The following is a 17,173-nucleotide window of genomic DNA, read 5'->3' as shown; positions in this document are numbered from 1 at the left end:
AATATTTCCTGAATTTCTAGAAACGATCATATAATCATTAGATATTATTTTAATATTTTCCTCTTTTCTTATAAATCATGTTTTGATCTTATAAGTTGTATAGTAAATGCATTCATTTTAATGAAGAAACAGTTTAGCTATTATGATGAGATAAATTAAGAAATAACTTTGATTAATAAATCTGAGTTGTGACTACCTAAATAATTTTGATTATATTATCAAACTAAACAAGTTTAGGTAACAATCCAGAATTATGTGTAAAAATATGTTACAATACAAAGTGATGATAAGAGAATCTTAAGTAACAACAATAGCAACTCCTCTTCACACTTCTCATGGCTGGCCTCATGAAAAGCCGCATGTCGCTAGGCTGTCCCTCCAATGGAAGACAACAAACCCTTGCTCAAAAGAACAAAGAGAAAAAATCCTGTCTGCCACAGAGAAACCCATTTAACGAACAATTAGGCTATATAATTTCCCTACACTTAAAAAAACTTTGAAAAACAAGAAATTTGAATAAACAGACATATATTAAAAATGCCAATTGATCTGCAACATTTAAGAAAAATTTTGCCATTTAAACATTAGTGCATTTCATATTCAACAGCACAGTATAAATGAACATAACTTTAATGGGGAGCTGAATATTTTTAAAACACATAATAAAAGGACACTAGAAAGATTGCTTCCATTAAAAAAATACTCAAAAAATAAATGAGAAAAACCAGGCATCATATATTTTAGGTAGTTTTAAAATCACATTCTAAATCTCATCCCAATTCTACCCAACATCAAAGACTCACACTCTGAAACTCTAAAGCCTGGACTCAATCACCTGACTGAAATTTCTAGCCGAGGAGGACCAGCCAGGAAATCTGAGTATCAGACTCACTAGTTATACATGCTTCCTGTTAACTCCTGTTCTCTGTGAGCATTATCTTGTAAAACGGAATGATTCCTCATTCAGAGCACCATCTTCAACAAGTCTTTAACTCTGGTAATGACTTGATAAAGGATGAGTGAGGCTCCCGTAATAGCTATCCTGCAGCTGAACAGAGTCCTGGGCTCCCTACATTCCTACTGGCTTTAGAAAGCATTGTTAGCAGCTGCTCTTGTCAGAGTACAACATATTCACTGTGGCGTAAGCAATAATGAATTTGAACACTGCTCCAGAACACACAACTGACCCAGATGTGAGGTACATGGTGATGATATATGAGAACCTCACAGCTGGCTTGGGTGGGAAAGTGGCACTAAGTCCCTGGGTCAGGGGAAGAACTGAGGATCAAAGCCAGAGCCTGAATTCTGGCAGAAGCAGCAACAAGCAGACAGAAGAAAGTCAGTGGGTGAGAGTCTGTGAACACACAAAAGAACAGGAGCTATTGTATCTGTAGGTCAATAACTGTCTGTCTGGAATAGGACCTTTGAAATATATAATCTATGAAAGGATAATTTGTAACAAAAAAAGCAAATTTGGTAAATCTCTCTATTATGTGACAAAATAAAGAGTAAACTACTATTTTCTGGCCACAAATAAGTAACGTAGTTATTTAAACTCATCAATTATTTGTTATGGTCTCGGTTTTTATATGTCAGTCTTGAAGACACCTGCCTAAGGAAAAATAATCTCATGAGGTGACCACCTCCTAACACTGAGATGGAATATCAGTGAACTCTACCATTTGTATAAAAATATATATCACACTACAGGCATCATGGCCCAGATTTCCAGGAGGGGAGGAAACAAAAAACAAAACCCCAAACCATACAGGAGCACTTAGAAGCAGGTCTTTCAAGTCACTGAGGATTATCACCTCACAGAATTATCACCCGCACATTTCAAAGGAATGCAGATGTCTGCTCTGTTTTGAACACTGCAGAACATGAGCAATCTGTCATCACCAATTACAGATTCTGACCTAGGTGCATTTGTCAGTCTCTTGCCTCACACAACAACAGGAAAAGACGTGTTATGGGAATTACGTGAGAGACCTTCTTAACTTTGGCCACTTGGTATTTATTTTATGTGTATAAGTGTTTTGCCTGTATGTATGTCTGTGCCTCATGTGTATGCCTGCTGCCCACAGAAACCAGATGGGTTGTCAAATCCCCTAGAACTGGAGTTATAGTTGGTTGTGAGCTGCCATATGGGTGCAAGGATAAGAATCTGGAGGAGCTCTTAACCACTGAGCCATCTCTCCAGTGCGCAGATTGACTTTTAGCCTCTGCTCCCTAAAACCACACCTCTGTAGAGTATGTTGACCCTACCCAGAGCCTCCTTACAACTAGCAGCTCAATCTTTCTGTTCAAGTTAGCATCTGCTATTGCTTGTTCTAATAGAGACACAAGATGACCATCACCATGGACATGAGCTTTGGCAGTATGGAAGGCTGTCCTCTACCTGTCAGCCTCATGACCAGAACAAACACTTCTGAGATTACTGAAATACTTGTTGATCTGATAGTTTCTGTTTAATTTTCACTTTTTCATGTACTGGTACGTCAATTGGCTGATTTTAGGTTGTGTCTCACCTGAACAGGCTTTTATGACTGTCTTTTTTCTGTATCTGTTCCCATTACTACTTGTGTGGCTAAAGGAAAAAGACCTAATTTGCTTCTATTTCTACCTGCAATAATAAATGAATAGCCCATTTAGTAACACTTAACTATGTGTTATGTTAAAAAAAAAATAGCCATGTTCTTGACTGCAGTTTAGAATTCCTGAGCATTAAAATTCTAGGGCAGCTATAGCTTCTTTTATACCAGGTCAGGAGGGAGCCTAGGTGCCATGACTGCTTTGTGAATTCCTATAATGTTTCTAATTTGCACACAAGATTGAAAAACACATTCAGAAATAATATTGGCCGCATATTTATAGCTAAGACTCAAAAATGCCTGGTTAGGCAAGTTTCAGAAAGAGTACAGCTTTGCTAATCAGTCAGGGACAGCAGTCACAGTGACGGTATGGAGAATGCCCGGAGAAGAGGGGCGCTGGTAAACAGCATGCATGGCCTCAGGTTCTTCAAAGGAAGGTACACCATGACCAAAACCAAGCCAATCGCTACAGCCCAGACACTCAGACTGACTCAGTTTTCTCCTTGGCAGCCTAGGCAGGTCTGACCTTTCCAAATTGCTGTTATTACTAAACACTTCTGCTTTAACCCAGGAAGCCTTGAGAAACTCTAGAGGAGTCTTGGTTTGGCCCTACTTGTCAACTTCCTTATCGGGCTTCCTTTTCTTATCACTTTAGCAGAGCCCACTGTTCCTGGGGTCAAGGACATCACAATAAAACTCACAGAATCAACTAAACTGGACTCACAGGGGCTCACAGAGACTGAACCAACAACCAGGGAGCGAGCATGAGGCTGATCTGGGCCCTCGGCATATGTTACAGTTGTATAACTCGGTCTTATGGGATTCCTAACAGTGGCAGCAAGGGCTGTCTCCAACTGTTCCCTGCTTTTGGGACCCTTTCCTCCTAACAGATTGCCTTGTCCAGCCTTAATAGGAGAGGAGGTATCTGGTCTCACTGCAATTTGATATGCCATGACTGGTTGATGTCGAAGGGGGGGGCGTTGCCCTTTTTTGAAGAAAAAGGGAGGAGAAGTGGATAGGAGGGGGATGAGGAACTGCAGTCAGGATGTAAAAACAAACTAAAAAACAAATTAAAAAAATATCACTACCATCAAATGAAAGTTAAACCTTAATTGGCAAATTATTTCAAAGCAAAGCTGTTCAAGCATGGGCTGCCACATATATTTCCGATAGTCATAAGTTTTAAGGAAATGACTTTGATAACAGACAGTAAAATTACATAAACATGCAATTAATCAATTAATTATTTTTTTTACCTGGTTTCCAAAGAGGTTAAATCCATTAATTGCTTCTAAGGCTGCTTTTGCTAAACCAACAGAGCTAGAGAGAAGGAAAGACATTATTTTAATTTTATTTTTTATACTAATCACCCCTGAATACTGACTGCTTCGAGGTTAACCTTGACTTAGATTCTACCATTGAATGGAGCGATTTTATTTCCGTTCATGACCTCCAGAAAGAATGGTGAACTTGGGGTGAGCCTCGTGCAGTCGCTGCCCAGCCGGACATTACTCAGATCAATGGAACGGGCTCCTCGGATGCCAATTCTGAGCCTTACAACAGAATTCTGTGTGTCATATACCTATTACAGAATGCAATTTGGCATAGTCACTCAAATATGCCCTTTCTAGGATCCAATAAAATCGGCATTACTTTATGTTCACAGAATTACCGATCACTGTAGCTCTCATTCTGGGCTATATTCTCTGTAATAAAGTGAGTGCTATTTCCCTCAGTGTCCCACTCCTTTGGCCTCTCAGAGGCTACATATAACAGTGCTGAAAAAGACTCATTCCATTAAAAATACAACGTTCTATGCAAGGGTTCCAAGAAGAGAGGGTTTTCATCCTTGCTCAGATCGTGCCTGTTTCTGGTGGAACTGCAGTGCTCAAGTCCAGTTTACTCTACTTACTGCACATCTGCATTTGTTTTACACCGAGCTCACATCATTGAAAATCAACAAACTGTCATCAAGTCAGTATATCGCAATTGTAGTCCCCAAACAGAAGCAGCAGCAGCAGCAGCAGCAGCAGCAGCAGCAGCAGCTAGGAACATGCTAGGAATGCCAGTTTTCACTCTTCGGGGGCGGGGAGGACGTTCCCAACAAATCGTGTTTAAAAGCCCTCCAAGTGTTTACATGCATGTCAAATTTCAGAATGATCGGCTGAGTGTGTGGCTCTGTTGTAGGACCCATCCTCAGGGTACAGCATGGCAGTGGCTATCTTAATCAGAGCATGTGTGACTACGCACAAGAGATGGGGCGGCATTACACCCTCACCCGAAATCCCAGCCCTCTTCGGATTAGCACAGCCACCCCCCTCCCCCGCCCCAGAATATCTAATTCTGGTCAGATGCATGTGGCTTGTGGAGAGGCTCAAGTACAGAGGGTAGAAGGTGAACTGAAGTGGGGGTCAGAAGAGTCACTCCAACCATGCAGCTTTTGACATTCATGCTGGGGTGGGGCATTCTGGTGATGCAGCTACTGTGCTCAGCCGTGTTCCGTAACTACCCAGCACCTTGCTCCTGTAAGTACCGTAAAGTCACTGGCTCACCAAGCTGAACACAGATGCAGTGCTAATTGGTTAGGGCCCTGTCTGTGGTGAGCAGTAGTTTACCCACATCGCTTCTAGGAAAAGATCACTGAACAAGCTCAGTGCTTCCTACTTTAAGGTCTTGGACTCTTTTGGGACCTACCAAAAACTGAACAAACGAATGAATAAATTAGAACTATCATACTAAGCTGTTTATTACTGCCTTATTAGCATTTATAGATATTTATATAAACTGTTCTCAAGCAATTTATTATAAGACAAAAAGTGATTAAACACTTTAAAATCGATATGGATGGGAGAGTGAAATGGGAATGGCATTTCTTGTTCTCATTACGTATAACAAAATCCCAGACATTACAAACAAAACAAACATATTAAGGCTCAAAAAGACAAAGAGAAGAAAGCAGATAGGCCATAATCTTCAGAACTTCAGAAACAACAATGTAGTGATTTCCCTGGGTTTCCTTCTTTGCATTATAGACTGACAGCTACAGATAAACTGAAAATGCAGAGAGACATACCAACAAAGCATTGATAAACAGGGCTCATGGCTAACTACCCTGGACTATGCAGTGCAGTAGCAGAGGCAGGAACAAAGTGCACAAGAGACTGTACCCTGGAAAGTTGTGCTGTGGTCCCCACACCACGTCCCATGGCACAGCATATGTTCATACAAACACATGTGCTCGCTCTCTCTCTCTCTCTCTCTCTCTCTCTCTCTCACACACACACACACACACACACACACACACAATTATGTGGCGAGGGGACTCTTTTTTTCTTTATTTTTGTCCAGCCTCTTTGATGTTCTGTAAGCTTCTGGTACCTTTATAGGCATGTTCTTCCTTAGGTTGAGAAAGTTTTCTTCTATGATTTTTTTTGAATTTTTTCTGTGCCTTTAAGCTGTGATTCTTCTCCTTCCTATCCCTTAGGTTTTGTGTTCTCATGGTGTCCTAGATTTCCTGGATGTTTGATGTTATGAATTTACTGGATTTAACATTTTCTTTGACTGGTAAATCTATTTCCTCTATCCTATCTTCAACACCTGAGATTCTCCCTTCCATTTCTTGTATTCTGTTGGTGATGCTTACATCTGTAGTGCCTGCTCGTGTTCTCAGATTTTCTATTTCCAGAATTCCCTTGGTTTGTGTTTTCTTTATTGTTTCTATTTCATTTTTCAAGTCTTGAACCATTTCTTTCACCTGTTTGTTTTTTCTTGGCTTTCTCTAAGGGATTTATTGATTTCTTCCATTTTTTTTGTTTGTCTTTTCTTTGACTTCTTTAAGGGAATTTTCATTTCCCCTTTAAGAGCCTCTATCATCTTCATAAAGTAATTTTTAAGTTCATTTCCTTGTGTTTCAGTTACATTGGCATATTCAGGTCTTGCCGTTGTAGGATTAGTGAGTTCTATGGTGCCATATTGCTCTTTCAATTGTTGAATGTATTCTTACACTGGTGTTTACTCTTTTCTTCCAACTAGTGTGGTTCATGCCTGTGCTTGTTCTTCCAGCTGTGGTTTGCACCTGTGCATATGTAGTCTTCTGTTTTTCCAAGTGTTGTGGCTTGCCACCTGTGCCTATGTAGTCTGTTGGGGTTGCGGGGGTGGGAGGGGTCTTGGTTACTGGGAGGATGTTCAGGTGCATGGGGTAGCAAAGTGGATCTTGGAGGGACAGAGTCCAGTGGGTGGCGAGGTTGGGGGCACAGCCTGGAGTCAGGTATCTCACATGCTCACAGGCTGGTAGGGACTGCACACACACACACACACACACACACACACACACACACACACACACACACACTAGAACTATAAAAAAGGTTTCTCTATTTGATACTAAGAACCAAGAAACAGCAATCATTTAGATAATAGCCAGCCCACTCAGATAAAACTGTGATGCTGCCATATTCAGTCCAATGCATGCTCAGTCTCAACATCCTCAGCCTCTGTGATGCCAAGAAAGTAAAGAGAGAAAGCCAAGGGTTCAAGATGGATGGTAAGAGCCCTTCCCAATCAACCTTGGTATCAGCAGAGACTCTGGGCTCTCACCACCCCCATACTTAAATTAAAGAAGTGAACATTTCTTTCCTATTAAGATGGTGTCAGAAGTGACCTAGTAGGGAGGCGTTCAGTTAAGAGCAGCTGCTGCTCATCCTGAGGACCTAAGCTCAGTTCCTAGCACTCTCATTGAGTGATTCACAACTGCATGTAACTACAGCTCTAGAGGATACAATGCCCTCTTCTGGCCTCTGGGGGCATCTGTAACACATGTGCACACAGACACACAAATAAATGAAAATAAGAATTCTTTAAAAAATAAATTAAAAGGAAATGCAGAGTTAAACTACAATTTAACAACATCCTGCCAGTGAAAATCTCATTTCAAATATAACAGTACAGGTAGAAAGTAAATGATTAGTAAAAGGTATATGTGATGTAAACACTATTCAAAAGAAAACAGGATGAATACAATAATAATAGATGAAGACAACTTCAAAGCAAAGAAAATTATCAGAGAGACATTATCTGATAAAAGAGTCAATGCAACAAGAAGGCAAAGTACTGCTAAGTATATATATGAACCAACCGCAGGACTTCAAGATACACAAAGTCAAAGTGACAGAACAGAGAACCATCAAAGGACAGTCAGGCTGGAGACATCGATGATCTTCTTAAACAAACTGGCAGAACAAGGGGATGAATCAGTAGGGATACAGGAGGACTTAATGCAGATACCACTGGGAACTGGGATACAGGAGGACTTAATGCATCTACCACTGGGAACTGGGATACAGGAAGACTTAATGCAGCTACCACTGGGAATTGGCTTTTAGAATGATCTATATAAGGCAAACCACACAAATACTTAAAAGTTTGTTATTTCAGTCTACTCTATTTATTATTGTTGCTTACATGTACATAAAAGGTGTGTGTACCATGGTGTGCGCGTGGAGGCCAGAGGACAATGTCTCAAGTTGTTTCTCTCTACATACCCTTGTGTGGGTTTTAAGGATCAAATTCAGGTTGTGAGGATTTCATAGCAAGCTTTTCAGCCACTGAATCATCACATTGGCCCCAAATACACATCTTTTAAAAGTATATGCTAATATACACCAACACAGACTATACACTGGCCATAAATGGAAGCCTCAAAAATAAAAACGACTTAAGTCATATTGTGTTCTCTGTTAACAGTGGAATGAGAGTGAAGTTGGTAGCAGGAAAATAACAGAATCTGATGTTCTCTCATAGCAGGTCTAAAAAGGCACACCCTCGCATTAGCCACAGCACTCACAGAGGACATCTCCGTGAAATAAAGTAAACAATGGATACAGTCAACATATGACACGTCAAAACATGTATGGAAAAGCTAAAGTAAAATTGGGAGAGAAATTTTATAGCATGTATTTAGAGGAGATTCAAATCAATTATCTAAACCTTCACCTTAGTTAAGCCTTCACCAGAAAAAGAGCAAACGAATCCCAAATGATATCAAGAACAGAAATCAATGAAATTCAAGACCAAAAGAAAATCAGAAAAGTTATAAAATAATGAGCTGGCTTTTAAAAAAGCATCACTAACTAAAATTGACAAATATCTAGAAAGACTAGCAGAAAAACAAAACAAAAGACACAGTGACCAGTATCAAACACAAGACACTACAGATATTATGTGGATAATAAAAATGTTCTACATGCATAAATTTGCAACGTAGAAACTCCATAGTCCCCAGAAAAGCAATAAAACACAAACTACCACTATTTTCTCAATATGAAATTAATAAATTGAATAGCTCTATAATGGGAGGTTAGGGAGAGTCAATATGAAGGAGAAAGAGGAAAAAATAACACTAAGGATGTCTGAAATAACCACAGGGAATCACATTACTTTATATTAGTCTAAAATAACAGACAATATGTCTAAGTTTATATAGATGTGTGTATATATATATGTATATATATATATATATAAATGAAGTTATGATTATGCCATTTGGGAAAATAATGCCTCCCCAAGAGCCATAGACTATCAAAAATCCCAGCACCAATCATGAGAAACCTCCTTTAGAGTTTGCTAGGGGATCCAAGAAAACCCCCAAATAATAACAATGTAGGCTTTTTCTGTTGCCTTTGGTTGCCTCCCAGGAATTGAGGGTTGGACCGTGTAGCTAAAGATATGACCAAATTTGGACATAGGACTTGGAGGACTCAAGCTTGATCTGACCCCCAAACTTCATTCTTGAGGACTAGCTTTCACAGTATTAGAAGGTCTATGCAAGCTGCCAACAGAAGAAAGCAATCAATAGTCCTGTCCTGTGGTGACCCCTATGAATCATAACAATGATTAGCAGGGCAGGATATCCTTGAAGGTGGCATTTATGTTTCGGGAGTAACCAACAGTTATCTAATGGGACTTAAAGCCTGATCAGGAGGAAAGAAATCTAGCCAACCTAGTGAGGTCCTGGGTCTTAAGAGAGCAGAACCTACTGCCGCTGCTGCTTCCCGAACAGCATTATACCCACAGATAGTGTAGGTCTTAGACTTCATTACAGAAACTTTCTTTTTCAAGCAGATGGGGATCATGACAGAATGCCACAACCAGTCAAAATACAGACAGCAACTGAACATGGAGTGTCCAGCCCTAGTCAATACATCTACAACAGAACTCCTACACCAAAGACTCAGGGAACATTGTGGAAAAGGGAGAAGAAATATCATAAGAACCAGAGGATCAAGAAGCCTATTGTGGTCTCTGTCCTACATATATGACAGGAAAGCTACACCCATGAAATTTCAACAATATGGCTGCTTAAACAAAATTTGAACAATGGCAATGCCAGCTGACATGTCAACACAGGGGAAACCTCCTAAGAGTCCATTTTAAATGAATGACAGGCAATTAACAAGTGCTGAGAGAAGAATTAACCTTCCCTGAGGAGGGGCCCCCTAATGGTTACTATACCAAGTAGTCAATCCTAAAATAAGATATATACAAACAACACTGGACAGACCCAGTAGATTATATGTGTGTGTGTGTGTACACACATATATATTCATTTGTGTACACAATAATAGTAATTCAAGAAAAACAGGCCACAAATTTTAAAGGGAATGGATGGTACGAAGAGTGTTGGATGGTGTAAAATGATGTAATTATGATTTAATTAGAGAAAAAAAGTCAGGAGAAAATTTTGAGGACTATAGGATTTCATTAGATTTATACCAAATATTTAAAGTGAATATTAAAACACAATTCTCCCATGTAGAATTCATGTTATGAGGAAAATATTACCGTGACACCAAAAGATACATAAGATACAAAATAAAGTCTATATCCTATACACCTCTTCTGAACATATCCATTAAAATAAAGTCTATATCCTATACACCTCTTCTGAACATATCCATTAAAATAAAGTTTATATCCTATACACCTCTTCTGAACATATCCATTAAAATAAAGTTTATATCCTACACACCTCTTCTGAACATATCCATTAAAATAAAGTCTATATCCTATAAACCTCTTTTGAACATATCCATTAAAATAAAGTCTATATCCTACACACCTCTTCTGAACATATCCATTAAAATAAAGACTATATCCTATAAACCTCTTCTGAACATATCCATTAAAATCCTCAACAACATTCGACAAGGTATTAAATGAACTTTCATTATAACTAAATGGGAATTACTCCAGGGATACCACCTTGTTTAATAATAAAAAGGTCAATCGACGTAATCTATCATATCAATACTCTATAGACATATGGTTATATCAACCAATGGATAAAAAGGCATCTAGAAAAACTCAGTGACTGTTCATAAGAAAAGTTCTCAATAGCTAAAAATGAAATTTGATCTAAAGAAATACCACAGCTAATATTCAATTTCCAAACTGCATGGCTATCTATATAAGAAGTCTATTAAAAGAGATGTCAAAGTTCATCAAAATCCCAACAAGACTTTTGTAATTACAGACAAGATTACTCTATATTTATATGGAGAATGTAAAAATAATTGCAGAATCAAAGAAGAAAGTGAAGAAAGCAGTCTATTCCATTTCAAAATTTATTATACGACTGTATAACTGTATTGAAGTCCACATGGTACTAGTAGATGACAGACACACAACTCAACAATGATTTGATATACATGTCCATTTAAAAATTGATAATAAATTATTATCTATACGTGTATATGTGTGTATACATACATGTGGACATATGTACTGTGTGGTGAGAAAAGAACAATTTTGTATTGTAGATTCCAGGGAGTGAATTGAGGCCCTCAGGTTTCATGACAAGCATTTTTACTTGTGGTGCCATCCTGCCCGGCATATGCTCATATCAATCAATTAACTAATTGAATTTATTTTTTCACATTAGTGTTCAAACTCCAGGCCTTAAGCATGGTAGGTAAGTGATCTACTGAGCATACTGCCCCATTTTATTCTTAAGAGTAAGAAAAATGTTTCAATGAAGACAGTCTATAACAAATGGAGTTCAATATCCAGACAGGCAAATTAAGAAAAAGAAACTTTCCCAATCTCAATTTTCACACTTTATAGCAAATTACCTGAAAACAGATCATGAATGTAAAACTATGAAACTGTGTGTGGGGTGTGTGTGTGGAGAAAATCTTCAGGATCAAAGAGCTATCAGACACCACATCAAAAGCATAAAGTATAAAATTAAGAATTAATAAACTGGTCTTTGTTGGAATGAACAACTTTCCCTTTACAAAAGTAATAATGTGTTACTATTAGAATGCGCAGGATGGAGAGATGACTCAGCAGTCTTACAGTCAGTTCAGTTCCTAGCGCACACCTGGCAGCACCAACCATCTGTAACACTGTTCCAGAGGATCCAATGCCTTTTCTGACCTCTGAAGGCTCCTGTGTGCATGCGGTACTCAGGCACATACATATATACATAAAATAATTTTTAATTTTTTTAAAGATAGGATGAGATGTTGTGGCTATAACACAGGGCAGAGTACTTGCCTAATGAGCAAGAGATCCTAGGTTGAGTCCCCATGACCCCAACAAATAAATAAACACTGGTATATAGATTATAAAAAGAACTCTCAAAATTCAGCAAAAAATCTAAATAAAACACTGACAAAAATATAGAGAAACATTTTTTGCCAAAAAGGATATATAAACCACAAATAAACACATGAAAAGATGTTCAACATTATCAGCCAATGGGAAAGCCACATAAAATCAGAATTAGACATCATGATAAGCCAGCTAGACTGGCTAAAATCAAAACTACTGATGAGACCAAGACAGAGACACACCACATCATCACTGTTGTCGGAAAAGCAAGTTTATACACGTATTCTAGAAGGGCTTGCAAATTTCTGGACAAAAACTAACCATGTAACTATGATATGCATATAATAACTAAGTATATAATATCCTGTACATGCATTGAGCCCAATTCCACTTCACACAAAGTGTGAATGTGTGATGCAGTTTCCTTTTGTGATGCTCATGCCTCAGGCATCAGATCCTAGAAACCATCACTTAATCCTAGGTCACAACTGCTTTGCTTAGCTTCTTCCTGGCCAGCAATAGTTCTCCATATTATAAACAGTCTTTGAGCTACATCAAGTTTATTTCTGTACATGGTGTGAAGTAAAGTCCAGATCTACCTATTGGTTTGCATGCGGCTATCCATTTGTTCCGTGATTCCATACTGAAAAGACTATTCTTAATTGGGTTATTGTACTATCAAAACGAATTGACCATATATGAATAGATTTACTTCTGGACTGTTAATTCTATTGATCTCTATGTCTAATTGTCTTGACAAATCACACGATCTTAAATTACTGTAGCTTTATAGTAAGTCTTGTTTTGGTGGAGAGGGGAATAGTTTATCTTATTTTTTTGCGTCAGGGTCAGATGTAGCCCAAACTAGCCTCAAATTCACTATGTAGCCATGATCTTGAACTGCTAATTCATCTGCCCCTGTTCCCACCTTCCAACTGCTGGTATTAGAAACATCAATTTTGTTTTGCTTAGTGTGGGTCCCAGATACTCAGGAGGCCAAATCAGGAAGACCATTTAAGTCTAGCAGCTGAACTGTTTGTAAACATAAAAAAGGCAGTAGGGCTGGGGAGGAGGGGCAACTAAATGGCTATAAAACGATTTGTAAATGGTTTTACAAAAGAAGTAAACACTGTATCTTAATTAAAAAACACATTTACTGCTTACGAATATTTTAATCTTCTTTCCAAATATAATTAAATAAGTAATTAGACATGTTATAAGTTGACAAACACATTAATTTGTTGCTCATTAGTTATTGAAATCTCTGGCAACGGCAACTTATTTCTATTGCGATCTTTCATTTAACTGACAAATAATATATGTTGTTGGAAGAACTAAGAAATACTTCAATGGCAGAAGGAATTCATGATCCAGTTATTAATTGTTGACTATATTAAGTGACTGTTCAATAGAAGATATGCTGATAAGATCACTGCAAGGTGATATCACAGGTTTTCTTCCAGCATTCATTTAAGAAAGCTAAAATACAGCAATAATTACTAGTTTGTAGCAAAATGATTTGTAATAAAAAATAATTTCCAGAGAAGATGATAAAATTAAAGCTAGGTAATTAATAAGATACCAGAAAACCTACACATTGCCAGGCATGAAAACAGGCTCACAAACTTCTGCTTAGACCACTTGGCCTTAGCTCCCTGAGCTATTCAATCATATTTATAGGACAAGGACTTTATAATATTGCAAATCCAACTGTTGTTTACAAATGACTCCATATGAAAAATGCATAAAATAAAGCAAAACGATAGGGAGATGTTTATAGTTGCCAAATTAGAAAACAAAAAGTTACTTAAGAGTTCCTAAGTCAGCCAGGCGTGGTGCCACACCCCTTTAATCCCAGCACTTGGGAGGCAGATGCCAGTGGATGGCTGTGAGTTCGAGGCCAGAGCTACTCAGTGAGATTCTGTCTCAAAATAAATAAATAAATAAATGAGTGAATAAATAGCTCGCCAAATAGTTAACTAATGAATGTCACAGGAATAAAAAGGAATCAAACTACTACTTCTCTAATATTTTTTTCTTTACTAGGAAACAAGGAGAGCAGAATATAAAACTTTTAAAACTTAATTGGATTTTAATTCTTTTACTTCTAATGTCATCTTTAATTTCAAACACAAGAGTTACTGAGGAAGCAAGGGGATGATTTGGTTGAATTTGAGAGTCCATTTAGGAGTCAGTGCCTGGAAAACTCTCCTCTTAAGAACAGGGTTAGGGTTCAATGGATGCTTTATCAGTAAAACTTGACTTTTCACCAAGAAATGGAATCTAGGCTTAAACACAGCCCCAGAGGCAATTTGAGATTAGTTGGCTCTGTAAGCAAAGTTGAGAACTGACTCTGCTATAAATAGAACCGAGGTGCTGTTGGAGCATTAATACAGGCCTCAGAGAATGAACAGGAGGGCAAGGAGGAACATGGTCTGGTGGATCCCAGGTGTCCTGGGAGACACTGGAAGCTCAGACTCAAAAAAGGCCAAATCAGCAGAAAAAGCACGCGCCCAGCAAATGAGATGACTCAGGAGACATTTAAGAGAAGTGGTAAATTTGGAGCAATTAATGGAGCTTTCTACTGAAGCTCTGGGAAGGGTGGGGCTGCACTTAATGGAGTTCAGACGAAGGGATGAAGAATATGGTTAAAAAACAACAATCTGGGGTTTATCTAAGAAATATTAAGTAAGTGTAGACTTTAGAGCTGAAAGTCAAAAACTAAAGATAACCTTGTGACCACAGTGCAGTGGGTTCATTTTCCACCCTAATATTCTTGACCTGGAATCCAGTTCTGATTCTATCATTTACAATGAGTATATTTTAAGGGGGAAAATTATACACCCCTCCAAACTTTACTTTTTCCCTTTATAAAAGGGGCTGAGGCTCTCTGTATGATTGAAATACTTATTTGATAACACTTTAAAACCACAGACTACAATCATTAAAGAATTGATAAGCATAGATGTAAAAAGGGGGACTGCAGAGTAGTCTCACAACACTAGAAATGAGATTTTTCAGTGGTGCAGGGACCGAAGCCTTCTGCATACAAAGTGCAGCTTAGAAGGGCATTGTTCAGTGTGCCAAGAGGAGGAAGAGCCAAAGCTTCAGAAACAGTCAGATCCCCATCCTCCACTCCATCTTCTGCTACAAAGATCTGTGAAGTGCGGACACAGGAACGGCAAAGACGCCAGAAAGTAAGGAGAGTATACATACCACAAGCATTGCTACACACAGACAGATGCCTGATTCAAGAGAATCACAGTGACCATGAGTTTAGAACAATATTTTTTTTTTTTTCCTCCAAGACAGGGACTCACTGGCCTGGGCCTTGCCAAGTTGGCTAGGCTGGCTGACCAGCAAGCCCCTAAGATCTATATGTCTTTGCCTCCCCAATACACCACCACACCCTGCATTTTAACATGAGACCTGGTTATCAAAACAGGTCCTCAATTCTAACGCAAGCACTTTACCAAAGGCACCATCTTCCCAACCCCAGGAATAGATGCTTATACTGAAGCCCTACCCTACAAACAAAATTTGGGTAAATAACTAAAGAGTCCTGTTAGACTCAACTAGTTGTGCTGGTTCGAATGAGAATGGCTTAATGGGATTAAGCACTCACATATTTGAATGCTTAATCACCAGGGAGTGATACTGTTTGGGAAGCCTTATGAGGTATGACCTTTATTGGAGGCAACGTGTTCCTGGGATTGGGTTTTGCAACTTCAAAAGCCTAAAGAAGCATCCTCCCTCCCCCCACCAGTCATCTCTACCTGCAGATCAGTATATAATGCTCTCAGCTATTGCTCCACAGCCACGCCTTTCTGCTCCCTGCCATGATGATAATGGACTCACCTCTGAAACTGTAAGCAAGTCCTCAATTAAATGTTTTCTTTTATAAAAATTGCCTTGGTCATGCTGTCTCTTCACAGCAAGATAATGGTGACTAAGACACTAGTATTTTTATTAAACAGTGATGTAAAACTAAAAGCAATTAAGTAAAAAACATATTTTAAAGTTTTATCCTTTCTCAGGTTAGAAATACAATTACACTCTACACAGCTCCCAGTCAGCCATGCCATTATGAGGATAAACAGCTGATAATCCTTGGTATACTATATAATACAAAACTATGATGCTTAGTAGAGTAAATACATTAAGCACATTTTCTACTTATGGTCTGTTCAATCTATGATAGGTCTGTCTAGAAGTAGCCCCATTTAGAAGAGCACCCATATAGATTAATTCAAAGCAGTGTGAATTATGAGAAAAGCTTAAGGATACAGTAAGCCTTGTGAATTCTGTGGTGGTGAACAGATACAAATAGACCCACATAATATGTAGGTATCCTGTTATAGAAATCATGACTTGATCCCTAGGTGGAATTAGCTCTATATTCTACTACACAGTACAGAAAGACACTGGTTACCTGTCATTAATACCATTACTGTGTCCATGAACACAATGGAACACAGTCTCCTTACTGCTTCAAAATATATTCTTTTGGCATCAAAGATGAGACACCAAAAACAGGCATATATGGATGATAGTTCAGAATAGCTCAGTGATGGAGGGTGTCTACGAAAAAATTAATTCTTATAAAATAAATAATTAAGAATAATATTAAATGCATGAAACCTACCAAACTCAAATGGCAAACCTCATTACCTCATTAGCTGGCCAGCTACAGTTAAAATTAATTTTTCATGGAAAGAATAGCAAAAAAAAAAAATCACAGAAATATTTTCTAATCATTGAATTAAAATCTGGCACATGAGTTGTAAAAAAACCACTGGAGATTTCTGTGTGTTCATCACTGACATCTCAAGATGGTCACTTTTATTTTTATAATTTTTATGTTGTATTTATTATTATTATTATTTGTTTGTTTGTTTTTTTGAGACAGGGTTTCTCGGTGCAACCGAGATCTGTCTACCCCTGCCTCCCAAGTGCTGGGATTAAAG

The 17,173-nt window shown here is 38.3% G+C and overlaps 1 protein-coding gene across 4 annotated transcripts in view; it reads right to left on the bottom strand.

Moving 5' to 3' along the window:
- The window catches only part of Phkb (phosphorylase kinase regulatory subunit beta), a 179,126-nt gene that overhangs the window by 92,562 nt on the left and 69,391 nt on the right, over positions 1–17,173 (bottom strand). For all 4 annotated transcript variants that reach the window (XM_087900341.1, XM_087900340.1, XM_087900342.1 and 1 more), the window contains one exon: positions 3,851–3,914. In XM_087900341.1, the coding sequence (XP_087756467.1) occupies positions 3,851–3,914 (64 nt within the window). The remainder of the gene's footprint in view (positions 1–3,850; positions 3,915–17,173) is intronic.

The sequence above is a fragment of the Myodes glareolus genome, chromosome 22 (genome assembly GCF_982192425.1).
Source record: "Myodes glareolus chromosome 22, mMyoGla1.1, whole genome shotgun sequence".
NCBI classification, from domain to species: Eukaryota; Metazoa; Chordata; class Mammalia; order Rodentia; family Cricetidae; genus Myodes; species Myodes glareolus.
This window is presented reverse-complemented; position numbering and strand designations above follow the sequence as displayed.